General features: G+C 35.4%; 1 protein-coding gene across 1 annotated transcript in view; it reads right to left on the bottom strand.

Moving 5' to 3' along the window:
- LOC311238037 (ataxin-2-like protein) overlaps positions 1 to 17,576 on the bottom strand; it is an 89,556-nt gene that overhangs the window by 19,076 nt on the left and 52,904 nt on the right. Inside the window, exons 6-10 of the mRNA XM_084326001.1 lie at positions 15,915 to 16,028; positions 13,113 to 13,190; positions 4,234 to 4,295; positions 2,590 to 2,822; positions 1,217 to 1,286 (exon numbers count right to left, since the gene is read on the bottom strand). Coding sequence (XP_084182127.1) covers positions 1,217 to 1,286; positions 2,590 to 2,822; positions 4,234 to 4,295; positions 13,113 to 13,190; positions 15,915 to 16,028 — 557 coding nt within the window. The remainder of the gene's footprint in view (positions 1 to 1,216; positions 1,287 to 2,589; positions 2,823 to 4,233; positions 4,296 to 13,112; positions 13,191 to 15,914; positions 16,029 to 17,576) is intronic.

Genomic DNA, 17,576 nt, shown 5'->3' with positions numbered 1-17,576 from the left:
CAGGGGAGGACCCGAGCCCCCTGGACCCCCCTAGAGGAGGACAGGAGGGAATCGGATCCGACTGTGCGAAGAGGGTTTAGCACCTCAACGCACAGGGTGAGCAGACCGTGGGACTTACCTTCACAGAAGGACCCGCGACCACTCAGGCGTGCATCCCACATGCCACTAGGGAACGGACGGGAAGCAAAACACCCCTGTCACAGCCCCCAACATCACAGGGTCGAAGGTCAAGAAACCAACCCCGTGGCAAGGCTGTAGCAGCGGAGCGTGGAGGAGGACCCAGCCCCAGGAACAACCTGAGGACCAGGACCCCCCCAAAAAGGGGGCCCGGTGAGGCCAACGATGCCGTAGCATCGGGACCCCACCAGACGGTCACTGGTGACACCACCCCCCACATCGCCAGCGTATCGGACAGGGCCCAAATCAAGAGCAGGCCCTTCCCCCCTTGGCACGCCGCTCTGAAGCACTCTAGCTTACTGCACCTGGTATTCCCAGGGGGTCCCCCATCCAAGAACTAACCAGGGTCGAACCTGCTTAGTTTCCGAGATCTGACAAGATCGGGCGTGCCCATGTTGGCATGGCCGTAAGCCCCAAGAGGCTACCCCCCCACAATACTGTGGGGCCAGACGGCGCACCGGGGAGACAACCCCCAATGGGGTCGATCCCTCAATCCAGGCAACAGGCCAGAACTCGACCTGTGCCTGGAGCACTGCGGACTAGACAGGCGCCTAAGGGGTCTACTGTGAGAACAGTACCCGGCGGAAGGGGTGTTCGGTATGCTGTGCACCATGTCATGACCTCAACAAACCTGACCCCTCCAGCGGGGTCGAGGTTCAAAGGAGAGGCCGACACAATTGGCAGACGTCATGAAAGATGCGGGGCACACTCTCGGGCAGACGGGGTCAAGCCCGGCCTCAACCCGAGAGTTGACTCTGCTACCAACACACCGGAGAACCAACCACCTCCCTATGTTTAGTTTAACAGGAGGGAGGGAACTGGGGAAAGTAGTGTGAGCCTCCCACACTACTTTCCCCCATCATAAAACATGCGTTTGTTGAGTCATAGGGCTGTGAACACATACTGAAACATTGGGCTTTTATTATTTTAAATAGAATTCAGAGTCCTCTTTGCCAGAGTAAAAATGCAGTCAAGTCTGAGACTGGAGAACTACAACACTGCTTAGTTAGGACACATTATATGGGTGTGTGTGTCTCACCAGGACAGGGGGTCCTCTAACAGGCAGGAACTCCTTGGCGTTGGGGTTCAGCGTAGAGTTCCTCACCGGCCTGTGAAGGAATTAGACAATTAAACCACTGTTAACCCACTGTTAACCCACATTACTCGCACTCATGTATCCAGTCTCCGCTTTCCCGTTTGCTTTTCCAGATGCTTATAGATCGTGTAGCAAGAAGGCTTAACAGACTGACTTTATATCTTATAGATTGTGTAGCAAGAAGGATTAACAGACTGACTTTATATCTTATAGATCGTGTAGCAAAAAGGATTAACAGACTGACTTTATATCTTATAGATCGTGTAGCAAGAAGGATTAACAGACTGACTTTATATCTTATAGATCGTGTAGCAAAAAGGATTAACAGACTGACTTTATATCTTATAGATCGTGTAGCAAGAAGGATAACGGACTGACTTTATATCTTATAGATCGTGTAGCAAGAAGGATTAACAGACTGACTTTATATCTTATAGATCGTGTAGCAAGAAGGATAACAGACTGACTTTATATCTTATAGATCGTGTAGCAAGAAGGATAACAGACTGACTTTATATCTTATAGATCGTGTAGCAAGAAGGATAACGGACTGACTTTATATCTTATAGATTGTGTAGCAAGAAGGATTAACAGACTGACTTTATATCTTATAGATCGTGTAGCAAGAAGGATAACAGACTGACTTTATATCTTATAGATAGTGTAGCAAGAAGGATAACAGACTGACTTTATATCTTATAGATCGTGTAGCAAGAAGGATTAACAGAATGACTTTATATCTTATAGATCGTGTAGCAAGAAGGATTAACAGACTGACTTTATATCTTATAGATCGTGTAGCAAGAATGATTAACAGACTGACTTTATATCTTATAGATCGTGTAGCAAGAAGGATAACAGACTGACTTTATATCTTATAGATCGTGTAGCAAGAAGGATAACAGACTGACTTTATATCTTATAGATCGTGTAGCAAGAAGGATTAACAGACTGACTTTATATCTTATAGATCGTGTAGCAAGAAGGATTAACAGACTGACTTTATATCTTATAGATCGTGTAGCAAGAAGGATAACAGACTGACTTTATATCTTATAGATCGTGTAGCAAGAAGGATTAACAGACTGACTTTATATCTTATAGATTGTGTAGCAAGAAGGATTAACAGAATGACTTTATATCTTATAGATTGTGTAGCAAGAAGGATTAACAGACTGACTTTATATCTTATAGATCGTGTAGCAAGAAGGATTAACAGACTGACTTTATATCTTATAGATGCGTATCACGTTCATGTTGTGATATACCGTCATGTTCATGCTCTGATGTCAGCTTCAGTATCTACACACACTTACACTACAGCCACAGGCGGGCCCTCTGGCCTGGGGTCCTCACTCCCAGGGGTCCTGGAGGGCTGGGGCGTCCCGGGAGAGTGCCCGTCCGGCCCTGCCACTGCCGTCGTAGGGGTGGGGCTGGGGGCGGTGAGGTCTTGGGAGGGGGCGGTGCCAGGGAAGTCAGCAGGGGTGGGGCTAAGCTGAGGAGGCTCTGAGGAGGCGGGGCTAGCTGAAGGGGAGGAGCTGGACTGTAGCTGTGTGAAGAGGACAAGAAAGATTTAGGGCTAGATCCACAAAGAATGGATTGCACGGAGCAAGTTGCACCCTTACTTACAATTCATGATGAATTGAAAATGGGGGACCCTGATGTAAACAAGACGAAAGTCTCTCTCTGGTCTGCATCCCCTTAACAATTGTGTGTATTGAGCCGTACTGTATTGTACCCATTCTGCAATCTGTTAAATTAAGTGTGCATTCAATCAATCACTGTGCAGATTGATTGATTGAATGAAAATTGTATTAACAGATTGCAGAATGGGTACAATACAGTACGGCTCAATACACACAATTGTTAAGGGGATGCAGACCAGAGAAAGACGTTTGTCTTGTTTACATCAGGGTCCCCCATTTTCAATTCATAGTGACATTTATGACATACACAACATATATGACATCATGACATTTATGGCATGGGGACATAGATGACAAACAGGTATATAGTACTGTTACATTTGTGACATATACGATATGCAAATATACAGTACTGTTACCCATAGATCCTGACAGAGAATATATACATACGGTGGGGAGGAGACTGTCTATTAGGTGGGGGTGGGGGGGTTTGGACATTTACGGTGGCCAGTTTCGAATTGCAGCCTCCCGTAGGTGCTCTTTTAGAGCAGTTTTGAATGTGGGTAGTGATTCAGATTCCTTTACAGCTTTGGGTAGGGCGTTCCACATTGATGTGGCATAATTGCGAAACGTGTTTAGTCCCTTGTTTGAGCCGAATCTGGGTTTAACATAATTTGTTGAGCTTCCTCTGGTGTTGTGGTCGTGGTATTCACTGACCTTTGGGAAGTATTTTGACATGTACATGGGTACCTTAGTCGTATAGTGTATCTTGTAGACCAGGCCCATTGCAAGTTGCTGTACTCTGTCGTCTACTCTAAGCCATCCTAGGTAGTCAAAGTAGGCAGGGGTGAGGTGGGTTCTAGGAGTAAGGTCAAGCAGTAGTCTGACCAGTTTGTTTTGTGATGTTTGTAAGCTTGTTTTTAACGCCTGTGAGGTGCTTTGGTACCATGCGGTGCAAGCATAGTCGTAGTACCCTTGAAAGACTTCCGTCTTGTTTACATCAGGGTCCCCCATTTTCAATTCATAATGAATTGTAAGTAAGGGTGCAACTTGCTCCGTGCAATCCATTCTTTGTGGATCTAGCCCTTAGTCTGTGATAAAATAAAATAAAAACATTCTCTCTTTGTGAAGATGTACAAGTTGTCAAATCTGAATATGACTCAGCTGTTTTAGGCTCTATTTTATGATTGTTTTGACAAAACAATGGGCTGTTCAGCTGTAAGTGTATGTGTATTTGTATTGTATCATTAACATTAATAAGACAATGAATAATGAATGGTGTTATCGTGGACTGACCCGAACCCTTACCCTTACCCGGAACTCTTTGCCAAATTTCCGCAACTCGTCCAACTGGGATCTCTGCTGTACTGATGGAGCTGAGAGAGAGAGAGAGAGAGAGAGAGAGAGAGAGAGAGAGAGAGAGAGAGAGAGAGAGAGAGACAGAGAGAGACAGAGAGAAAGAAAGAGAGAGATGGAGAGAAAGAGATGTGGAGAGAGATGGAGAGAGAGAGTGATATAGATGGAGGGAGATAGAGAGATAGAGAGAGACGGAGACATAGAGAAAGAGAGAGAGATGCGGAGAGAGATTGAGAGAGATGGAGAGAGAGTGATATAAATGGAGAGAGAGAGAGTATTATTATTATTATTCTAAGTGAGATTGTACATCTGAAAGGATAAAGTGTATTATTATTATTATTATTATTATTATTATTATTATTATTATTATTATTATTATTATTATTATTATTATTCTAAGTGAGATTGTACATCTGAAAGGATAAAGTGTATTATTATTATTCTAAGTGAGATTGTACATCTGAAAGGATGAAGTGTATTATTATTATTATTATTATTCTAAGTGAGATTGTACAGCTGAAAGGATAAAGTGTATTATTATTCTAAGTGAGATTGTACATCTGAAAGGATAAAGTGTATTATTATTATTATTATTATAAGTGAGATTGTACATCTGAAGGGATAAAGTATATTATTATTATTATTATTATTATTATTATTATTATTATTCTACGTGAGATTGTACATCTGAAAGGATAAAGTGTATTATTATTATTATTATTCTAAGTGAGATTGTACATCTGAAAGGATAAAGTGTATTATTATTATTCTAAGTGAGATTGTACATCTGAAAAGATAAAGTGTATTATTATTATTATTATTATTATTAGTCTAAGTGAGATTGTACAGCTGAAAGGATAAAGTGTATTATTATTATTATTATTATTCTAAGTGAGATTGTACATCTGAAAGGATAACGTGTATTATTATTATTCTAAGTGAGATTGTACATCTGAACGGATAAAGTGTATTATTATTATTATTCTAAGTGAGATTGTACATCTGAAAGGATGAAGTGTATTATTATTATTATTATTATTATTATTATAAGTGAGATTGTACAGCTGAAAGGATAAAGTGTATTATTATTCTAAGTGAGATTGTACATCTGAAAGGATAAAGTGTATTATTATTATTATTATTATTATTATTATTATTATTATTAGTCTAAGTGAGATTGTACCTCTGAAAGGATAAAGTGTATTATTATTATTCTAAGTGAGATTGTACATCTGAAAGGATAAAGTGTATTATTATTATTCTAAGTGAGATTGTACATCTGAAAGGATAAAGTGTATTATTATTATTATTATTATTATTATTATTATTATTATTATTATTATTATTATTATTATTATTAGTCTAAGTGAGATTGTACCTCTGAAAGGATAAAGTGTATTATTATTAGTCTAAGTGAGATTGTACATCTGAAAGGATAAAGTGTATTATTATTATTATTATTATTATTATTATTATTATTATTATTATTATTATTAGTCTAAGTGAGATTGTACATCTGAAAGGATAAAGTGTATTATTATTATGATTAGTCTAAGTGAGATTGTACATCTGAAAGGATAAAGTGTATTGTTATTATTATTATTATTATTATTCTAAGTGAGATTGTACATCTGAAAGGATAAAGTTTATTATTATTATTATTAGTCTAATTGAGATTGTACATCTGAAAGGATAAAGTGTATTATTATTATTATTATTATTATTATTATTATTAGTCTAAGTGAGATTGTACATCTGAAAGGATAAAGTGTATTATTATTATTATTATTATTATTATTATTATTATTATTATTATTATTATTATTATTATTATTATTATTATTATTAGTCTAAGTGAGATTGTACATCTGAAAGGATAAAGTGTATTATTATTATTATTATTATTATTATTAGTCTAAGTGAGATTGTACATCTGAAAGGATAAAGTGTATTATTATTATTATTATTATTATTAGTCTAAGTGAGATTGTACATCTGAAAGGATAAAGTGTATTATTATTATTATTATTAGTCTAAGTGAGATTGTACATCTGAAAGGATAAAGTGTATTATTATTATTATTATTATTATTATTATTATTATTATTATTAGTCTAAGTGAGATTGTACATCTGAAAGGATAAAGTGTATTATTATTATTATTATTATTATTATTATTATTATTATTATTATTATTATTATTATTATTATTATTAGTCTAAGTGAGATTGTACATCTGAAAGGATAAAGTTTATTATTATTATTATTAGTCTAAGTGAGATTGTACATCTGAAAGGATAAAGTGTATTATTATTATTATTATTAGTCTAAGTGAGATTGTACATCTGAAAGGATAAAGTGTATTATTATTATTATTATTATTATTATTATTATTATTAGTCTAAGTGAGATTGTACATCTGAAAGGATAAAGTGTATTATTATTATTATTATTATTATTATTATTATTATTATTATTATTATTATTAGTCTAAGTGAGATTGTACATCTGAAAGGATAAAGTTTATTATTATTATTATTAGTCTAAGTGAGATTGTACATCTGAAAGGATAAAGTGTATTATTATTATTAGTCTAAGTGAGATTGTACATCTGAAAGGATAAAGTGTATTATTATTATTATTATTATTATTATTATTATTATTATTATTAGTCTAAGTGAGATTGTACATCTGAAAGGATAAAGTGTATTATTATTATTATTATTATTATTATTATTATTATTATTATTATTATTATTATTATTATTATTATTATTATTAGTCTAAGTGAGATTGTACATCTGAAAGGATAAAGTGTATTATTATTATTATTATTATTAGTCTAAGTGAGATTGTACATCTGAAAGGATAAAGTGTATTATTATTATTATTATTAGTCTAAGTGAGATTGTACATCTGAAAGGATAAAGTGTATTATTATTATTATTATTATTATTATTATTATTATTATTATTATTATTATTATTATTATTATTAGTCTAAGTGAGATTGTACATCTGAAAGGATAAAGTGTATTATTATTATTATTATTATTATTATTATTATTATTATTATTATTATTATTATTATTATTATTATTATTATTATTAGTCTAAGTGAGATTGTACATCTGAAAGGATAAAGTGTATTATTATTATGATTAGTCTAAGTGAGATTGTACATCTGAAAGGATAAAGTGTATTGTTATTATTATTATTATTATTCTAAGTGAGATTGTACATCTGAAAGGATAAAGTTTATTATTATTATTATTAGTCTAAGTGAGATTGTACATCTGAAAGGATAAAGTGTATTATTATTATTATTATTATTATTATTATTATTATTATTATTATTATTATTATTATTAGTCTAAGTGAGATTGTACATCTGAAAGGATAAAGTGTATTATTATTATTATTATTATTATTATTATTATTATTATTATTATTATTATTATTATTATTATTATTATTATTATTAGTCTAAGTGAGATTGTACATCTGAAAGGATAAAGTGTATTATTATTATTATTATTATTATTAGTCTAAGTGAGATTGTACATCTGAAAGGATAAAGTGTATTATTATTATTATTATTATTATTATTATTATTATTATTATTATTATTATTATTAGTCTAAGTGAGATTGTACATCTGAAAGGATAAAGTGTATTATTATTATTATTATTATTATTATTATTATTATTATTATTATTATTATTATTATTATTATTATTATTATTATTATTAGTCTAAGTGAGATTGTACATCTGAAAGGATAAAGTTTATTATTATTATTATTATTAGTCTAAGTGAGATTGTACATCTGAAAGGATAAAGTGTATTATTATTATTATTATTATTATTATTATTATTATTATTATTATTATTATTAGTCTAAGTGAGATTGTACATCTGAAAGGATAAAGTGTATTATTATTATTATTAATATTATTATTATTATTATTATTATTAGTCTAAGTGAGATTGTACATCTGAAAGGATAAAGTGTATTATTATTATTATTAGTCTAAGTGAGATTGTACATCTGAAAGGATAAAGTGTATTATTATTATTATTATTAGTCTAAGTGAGATTGTACATCTGAAAGGATAAAGTGTATTATTATTATTATTATTATTATTATTATTATTATTATTATTATTATTATTATTATTATTATTATTAGTCTAAGTGAGATTGTACATCTGAAAGGATAAAGTGTATTATTATTATTATTCTAAGTGAGATTGTACATCTGAAAGGATAAAGTGTATTATTATTATTATTATTATTATTATTATTATTATTATTATTATTATTATTAGTCTAAGTGAGATTGTACATCTGAAAGGATAAAGTGTATTATTATTATTATTCTAAGTGAGATTGTACATCTGAAAGGATAAAGTGTATTATTATTATTATTATTATTATTATTATTATTATTATTAGTCTAAGTGAGATTGTACCTCTGAAAGGATAAAGTGTATTATTATTATTATTAGTCTAAGTGAGATTGTACATCTGAAAGGATAAAGTGTATTATTATTATTATTATTATTATTAGTCTAAGTGAGATTGTACATCTGAAAGGATAAAGTGTATTATTGTTATTATTATTATTAGTCTAAGTGAGATTGTACATCTGAAAGGATAAAGTGTATTGTTATTATTATTATTATTATTATTATTATTATTATTATTATTATTATTATTATTCTAAGTGAGATTGTACATCTGAAAGGATAAAGTTTATTATTATTATTATTATTATTAGTCTAAGTGAGATTGTACATCTGAAAGGATAAAGTGTATTATTATTATTATTAGTCTAAGTGAGATTGTACATCTGAAAGGATAAAGTGTATTATTATTATTATTATTATTATTATTATTATTATTATTATTATTATTAGTCTAAGTGAGATTGTACATCTGAAAGGATAAAGTGTATTATTATTATTATTATTATTATTATTATTATTAGTCTAAGTGAGATTGTACATCTGAAAGGATAAAGTGTATTATTATTATTATTATTATTATTATTATTATTATTATTATTATTATTATTATTATTAGTCTAAGTGAGATTGTACATCTGAAAGGATAAAGTGTATTATTATTATTATTATTCTAAGTGAGATTGTACAGCTGAAAGGATAAAGTGTATTATTATTATTATTATTATTATTATTAGTCTAAGTGAGATTGTACATCTGAAAGGATAAAGTGTATTATTATTATTATTATTATTATTATTATTATTATTATTATTATTATTATTATTATTATTATTATTATTATTAGTCTAAGTGAGATTGTACATCTGAAAGGATAAAGTGTATTATTATTATTATTATTATTATTATTATTATTATTATTATTAGTCTAAGTGAGATTGTACATCTGAAAGGATAAAGTGTATTATTATTATTATTATTATTATTATTATTATTATTATTATTATTATTATTATTATTATTATTATTAGTCTAAGTGAGATTGTACATCTGAAAGGATAGTGTATTATTATTATTATTATTATTATTATTATTATTATTATTATTATTATTATTATTATTATTATTATTATTATTATTATTATTATTATTATTATTATTCAGAGGATACGATCCGGTCAGTGTTTCACAACACAGACTGGAATGTGTTCCGCGACACAGATAACATTAATGCCTACACGGAGACAGTGCTGGACTATGTTTGTACTAGGGTGAAAGAAACAATCCCCACTACCAAAATGAAAGTTTACCCAAATCAAAAACCCTGGGTAGACAAATCCGTCCGTGAAGCTCTGAGAGAGCGCACCAAAGCATACAACGACGGCCTAGAGGCAGGCAACATGAATGACCACAAGGTGGCGCGATACAACGTAAGGAGGACTGTGTCAGAGGCCAAACGACGCTACAGGGATAAAATTGAACTCCAGTTTGAACAAGCTGACTCTAGAGCTATGTGGCAGGGGCTCAAAACGATGACAGACTACAAAGGCGCCTCCCTCAAACTGAACAGTGACATCTCCTTAGCAAATGACCTCAATACCTTCTATGCGAGGTTTGATGCTGGTAATAACAACACCAGCTCACAAGCCTCGGCAATGGGGGGGGGGGGGGGGTCGGCTGCTGATGGAGGCGCAGTGTTCAGGGTAACAGAGCATGAGGTGAGGCGGACCTTTAAAAAAGTGAATATCAGGAAGGCAGCAGGTCCAGACGGCATCCCCGGCCGCGTCCTAAAAGTCTGTGCCGACCAACTGGCCCCAGTATTCACTGACATATTTAACCTGTCCTTAGAACAGGCTGTCATCCCCACCTGCCTGAAGAAGTCCACTATTATCCCTGTACCCAAAAAATCCAAGCCTGCTTGCCTCAACGACTACCGCCCTGTAGCTCTCACCTCCATAGCCATGAAGTGCTTCGAGAAGCTAGTAAAGGGCTACATCTGCTCCTCCCTCCCCATCAACATGGACCCCCTGCAATTTGCATACCGCCCCAACAGGTCCACGGAGGACGCCATATCCCATGTGCTGCACACAGCAGCATCACACCTGGACAAGAGGCAGGGGAACTATGTGAGAATGCTATTCATCGACTACAGCTCGGCATTCAATACCATAGTCCCCTCCATACTCATAGCCAAGCTCAGGGACCTGGGCTTGGGCTATGACCTCTGCCAGTGGGTCTTGGACTTCCTGACTGGCAGACCCCAGGTGGTGAGAGCAGGCAACTGCACCTCCTCATCCATCACCCTCAACATAGGGGCCCCCCAGGGCTGTGTTCTGAGTCCCCTCCTCTACTCCCTGTACACACACGACTGTGTGGCTCAGCGGAGTAGCAATACAATCGTCAAATTTGCTGACGACACAGTGGTGGTGGGCCTGATCTCTGCCAACGACGAGAGGGCCTACCTGGAAGAGGTCAAGGTCCTGGCGGGATGGTGCCAGGAAAACAGCCTCTCCCTGAACGTCAGCAAAACAAAGGAGATGATTGTGGACTTCAGGAGGTCGGGGGTCAAGGACTACAGCCCCCTCAGCATCGACGGGGCACCGGTTGAGAGAGTCAACAGCTTTAAGTACCTCGGAGCCTACATATCCGAGGACTTGACATGGACCACACACATTAACAGTGTTGTGAAGAAGGCACGACAACGCCTCTACTTCCTCAGGCGCCTAAGGAAGTTCCAAGTCAGCCAGAAGATCCTTAAGAACTTCTACTCATGTACAATAGAGAGCATCTTGACCGGCAACATCACCTCCTGGTTTGGGAATAGCACTGCACAAGACCAAAGCAGACTACAAAGAGTGACACGTTCAGCCGAACGCACAATTGGAGGGGGGCTCCCCACCCTCCAGAACATTTACTACAAGCGTTGCAAGGGCAAGGCTAAGAGAATCATTAAAGACTCCAGTCACCCGAACAACTGCCTCTTTGAACTGCTGCGGTCAGGCAAGCGATACAGGAGTCTCAAGGCGAGCACAGAAAGACTCAGAAGAAGCTTCTATCCCCAGGCCATCAGGCTGCTAAACGAACAATGAATGAACACTACACAACAACAACCACCAAACGCACATAGCACACACATCCACACGCACACACTCACTTTAAACAAACACACTGTAGCACCCACTCCACACACTTATAGCACACACCCACTTTAAACAAACACACTGTAGCACCCACTCCCCACACTTTATATTTATGGATGAAGGATTGCACTACAACTCGTACACCTTACTGTAAATTGTACCTAAAATTGTACCTCATCCCATTTCTGCTTTGCACTAGATAGTACTGTACATTAGTACACTGCATAGTATTGTGTATTGTATATTATATGGTAACTCAGAACATTGTACATATGTCTATACCGAACACTGTGACCTCATTTTCTTCTTCTAAATTCATGCTATATTATGTTATTATGTTATTTGATACTATCTTGTCTAGCACAGTCTCTGGAGCGTAACAGTAAGAAGCATTTTGTATGAAAGTATTCTGTACTTCTGTATGACAACTATTAAAGAACTTGATTATTATTATTATTATTATTCTAAGTGAGATTGTACAGCTGAAAGGATAAAGTGTATTATTATTATTATTATTATTATTATTATTATTATTATTATTATTATTAGTCTAAGTGAGATTGTACATCTGAAAGGATAAAGTGTATTATTATTATTATTATTATTATTATTATTATTATTATTATTATTATTATTATTATTATTATTAGTCTAAGTGAGATTGTACATCTGAAAGGATAAAGTGTATTATTATTATTATTATTATTATTATTATTATTAGTCTAAGTGAGATTGTACATCTGAAAGGATAAAGTGTATTATTATTATTATTATTATTATTATTATTATTATTATTATTATTATTATTATTATTATTATTATTAGTCTAAGTGAGATTGTACATCTGAAAGGATAAAGTGTATTATTATTATTATTATTATTATTATTATTATTATTATTATTATTATTATTATTGTTATTATTATTATTATTATTATTATTATTATTATTATTATTATTATTATTATTATTATTATTAGTCTAAGTGAGATTGTACATCTGAAAGGATAAAGTGTATTATTATTATTATTATTATTATTATTATTATTATTATTATTATTATTATTATTATTATTGTTATTATTATTATTATTATTATTATTATTATTATTATTATTATTATTATTATTATTATTATTATTATTATTATTATTATTAGTCTAAGTGAGATTGTACATCTCATTGCTGTGCTGGCAGGTTCCTTCAGGCTGAAACACTACAACACTCACCCTTGGTGCCCTTGGCTTCTTGTGGGCCAGTCAGGCTCTCCATCCTCTCCTTAGAGGCTGCTCCCAGGATCTCGTTCACTTGTGGGGGAGAAGAGGATGGAGAGGGGATTGAGACCTGGGCTGTCGACTGAGGACAGATTCATACTCGTATTATCATACTCTGCAGAATAGTGTTTGTTCTGGGCACCGCGTTTCACCCAAGTTATCACAGTAGAGCACCAAGTTATCACAGTAGAGCATCAAGTTATCACAGTAGAGCACCAAGTTATCACAGTAGAGCACCAAGTTATCACAGTAGAGCATCAAGTTATCACAGTAGAGCATCAAGTTATCACAGTAGAGCATCAAGTTATCACAGTAGAGCATCAAGTTATCACAGTAGAGCACCAAGTTATCACAGTAGAGCATCAAGTTATCACAGTAGAGCATCAAGTTATCACAGTAGAGCATCAAGTTATCACAGTAGAGCATCAAGTTATCACAGTAGAGCATCAAGTTATCACAGTAGAGCATCAAGTTATCACAGTAGAGCACCAAGTTATCACAGTAGAGCACCAAGTTATCACAGTAGAGCACCAAGTTATCACAGTAGAGCAGGGGTGGCCAACCAGTCAGAGACTAAGAGCCACAAAAATGACTGTGGTACCACAAAGAGCCACACCATTATACCAGCGTTTCTCAACCTTTTATTTCAGTCACGGCACCCTTCATGTGTTTATAGGTCTCACCCTCTGGCCTCTGAAGTTGCTAATGTCTTTTTTATTTGGGCCTCACAGGGTTAAAAGTACCATGTGAGACCCACGGTTGCAAAATTACAAAATCACTTTTAGCCATTTAAAAAAATTATGTTTATTTAAAAAATGTTAAGCACATAGTCAATTGGTCCTGTTGTTCAGCCTCACAATGCTATTTGATAGTAAACGTGTTTATATGTCCCACCCTCTGGCCTCTGAAGTTGCTAATGTCTTTTTAATTTGGGCCTCACAGGGTTAACCTCTTAAGCCCGAGATATATACAGTAAAAGTGTATATTTTCAGCATTACGTTTGTTTACCAATTATTTTAACTGTTATTAGTGAAATATAAGATTATAGAAATCTCAGGGCATTGAGTCAGAAACCGGCGCATATTGACAGGAGGAAGTGGCACAGCCAAAAGTGAGTATAGTCTTTTGAAGGAAGAGACTCAGGGCTTTCAAATTTAGAAAAACTACCCTACCCAGCTCACACCAGCCCCTGTCAATCATCTGATTTATGGATTTACTTTTTTATTTCTCTTATTTTTTGGGATTATCTCCCACAAACCTGAACGTTATTGCCATAAAACAGAACGCAGTTAGTTTCTCAACTTTCTGTGAACGTCTTGAAAAAAAACGGTGTTGCAATACGATGAAAAATGGTGGAGAAATTTACATTATAAAAAAGATGGCAGAATTCATTACTGTATCTACAAAACCTTCTGTTTAATCATCTTCCCTTTATTCATGTGCTTAGATTGTTCAGGTCTGGTCAATTTTAGCATGGTGTTATTCACAGTCAAAGATAATATTTTCTTTTAAATAGAATTGATATTCTCCTTTGGTTCATTACAATTTACTCAAGCCTAGTAACAGACACACTATTTCTGACACTGATCCATATATGTCCCTAGATTCAGATACCAAGAACATACAAATGGCCAATTTGAAAAAGAAATTTAAATGTGTATTCTACGTCCTACATTAAAAAAAAAGAAAAAAAAATTAAAACGGGCAAAGAGCCGCATGCGGCTCGCGAGCCACGGGTTGGCCACCCCTGCAGTAGAGAATCAAGTTATCACAGTAGAGCATCATGTGTGTCTCACTTATTTCTGGTAATTTAGTAACTTGGTGATTTGATAACCAGGTGATTTGATAACCAGGTGATTTGATAACCAGGTGATTTGGTAACCAGGTGATTTGATAACCAGGTGATTTGGTAACCAGGTGATTTGATAACCAGGTGATTTGGTAACCAGGTGATTAATCAGGTGATCTGATAACCAGGTGATCTGATAACCAGGTGATTTGATAACCAGGTGATTTGATAACCAGGTGATTTGATAACCAGGTGATTTGGTAACCAGGTGATTTGATAACCAGGTGATTTGATAACCAGGTGATTTGGTAACCAGGTGATTAATCAGGTGATCTGATAACCAGGTGATTTGATAACCAGGTGATTTGGTAACCTGGTGATTTGATAACCAGGTGATTTGATAACCAGGTGATTTGATAACCAGGTGATTAACCAGGTGATTTGATAACCAGGTGATTTGATAACCAGGTGATTAAGCAGGTGATTTGATAACCAGGTGATTTGATAACCAGGTGATTTGATAACCAGGTGATTAACCAGGTGATTTGATAACCAGGTGATTTGATAACCAGGTGATTAACCAGGTGATTTGATAACCAGGTGATTTGATAACCAGGTGATTTGGTAACCAGGTGATTAATCCGGTGATCTGGTAACCAGGTGATTAATCCGGTGATCTGGTAACCAGGTGATTAATCCGGTGATTTGGTAACCAGGTGATTAATCCGGTGATTTGGTAACCAGGTGATTAATCCGGTGATCTGGTAACCAGGTGATTAATCCGGTGATCTGGTAACCAGGTGATTAATCCGGTGATCTGGTAACCAAAGCAACAGACTGTAGGAGCTGAGCACAATTTCATTTAAGCTGAGAGACTATTTAATCGTTAATTGCAATTATTTGCAAGACAATAATCGGCATTAAAAAACGTCACACAGCCAATCATACTCTTCATCACCAACTCTCACCATCAACAGGGAACAAAGGGGTGGGGCCAAGGAGCGGGGAGGAGTCCAGGTAGGCGGGGCCAGTCACAGCGGGGAGGTCCTGTGGCGGAGCTTCTGGTTTGGGAGAACGAGAGGCTGATGGAGAGAGAGAGAGGGGGAGGGAGGGAGGGTCAGGGAGGGAGAGAGAGAGAGGGGGAGGGAGGGAGGGTCAGGTAGAGAGAGAGAGAGAGGGAGGAAGGGAGGGTCAGGTAGAGAGAGAGAGAGGGGGAGGAAGGGAGGGTCAGGTAGAGAGAGAGAGAGAGGGGGAGGGAGGGAGGGTCAGGTAGAGAGAGGGGGAGGAAGGGAGGGTCAGGGAGGTAGAGAGAAAGTGTTGTGTAGCATCATGTAGTGTAGAGTAGTGTTGTGTAGTGTAGAGTAGTGTTGTGTAGCATCATGTAGTGTAGAGTAGTGTTGTGTAGCATCATGTAGTGTAGAGTAGTGTTGTGTAGTGTAGAGTAGTGTTGTGTAGCATCATGTAGTGTAGAGTAGTGTTGTGTAGTGTAGAGTAGTGTTGTGTAGCATCATGTAGTGTAGAGTAGTGTTGTGTAGCGTTGTGTAGTGTAGAGTAGTGTTGTGTAGCATTGTGTAGTGTAGAGTAGTGTTGTGTAGCATCATGTAGTGTAGAGTAGTGTTGTGTAGCATCATGTAGTGTAGAGTAGTGTTGTGTAGTGTAGAGTAGTGTTGTGTAGCATCATGTAGTGTAGAGTAGTGTTGTGTAGCATTGTGTAGTGTAGAGTAGTGTTGTGTATAGGGATGTCCCGATCCGATCACGTGATCGGAATCGGCGTCGATCACGTGCTTTTCAGAGTATCGGGGATCGGGAAAAAATAATAATAAAAATCGGCAGTCAAAAAAAGAAAATTTTTATTCAACAAACATGACCATGTCCACGTCTTAAACTCATACGGAGGCCTTAGTTTTAAATTACATATAATATATCACCATTAATGTATTTATTGTCACACAGAGCAGAATAATTATCCACAACAAACACCCTTTAATTTTCACCGTTGCAACAAACATTCCCTTTAATTTAGACGCTACACGCTACACGCGACCACATCACAACAACAACACGTCGCTCCCGAAACACGGTTAATATCCACTGACTTGAGCAGCTAGACTTAATGTCAGAGGTTTGGAACTAAGCATTTTAAAATAGAAAGTCAAGCCAGTTGCAATGTTTGCAAGGAGGAGATTCCGCGTGGAGGAAAAACTCATGAAGCAGCAGGCTGGAGGCGAAGTTTTCAGACTAACTTTTCAACTGGAGGATAACGTTACGTGACTGAGGATTATCGTCAGCGTTTCAGACCAGAATGGACCATTACGTAAGTCGAACACTGAATGTATACTAATGTGCAAACATATATTGAAACTTTTAATATTTCTCATATGAAGCAGAAGCACATTTCTCAGGGTGAATGTAATAACAAAAGCCTCCGCTCTCGCGCCCCGGACTATTATAGGCAACAGATGGGCTTGTCTCGCTCTGCCAGTTTCTGACAAAAATGCGTCAAAATTGATTACTAATGTGAAAGATCGGATCGGAAACGATCGGATCGATAGATATTTAAAATCACATGATCGGGATCGGATCGGAAGCAAAAAAAGGCGATCGGGACATCCCTAGTTGTGTAGCATCAT

This window comes from Notolepis coatsorum (assembly GCF_963971535.1).
Source record: "Notolepis coatsorum genome assembly, chromosome: 12".
In the NCBI taxonomy this organism is placed as follows: domain Eukaryota; kingdom Metazoa; phylum Chordata; class Actinopteri; order Aulopiformes; family Paralepididae; genus Notolepis; species Notolepis coatsorum.
This window is presented reverse-complemented; position numbering and strand designations above follow the sequence as displayed.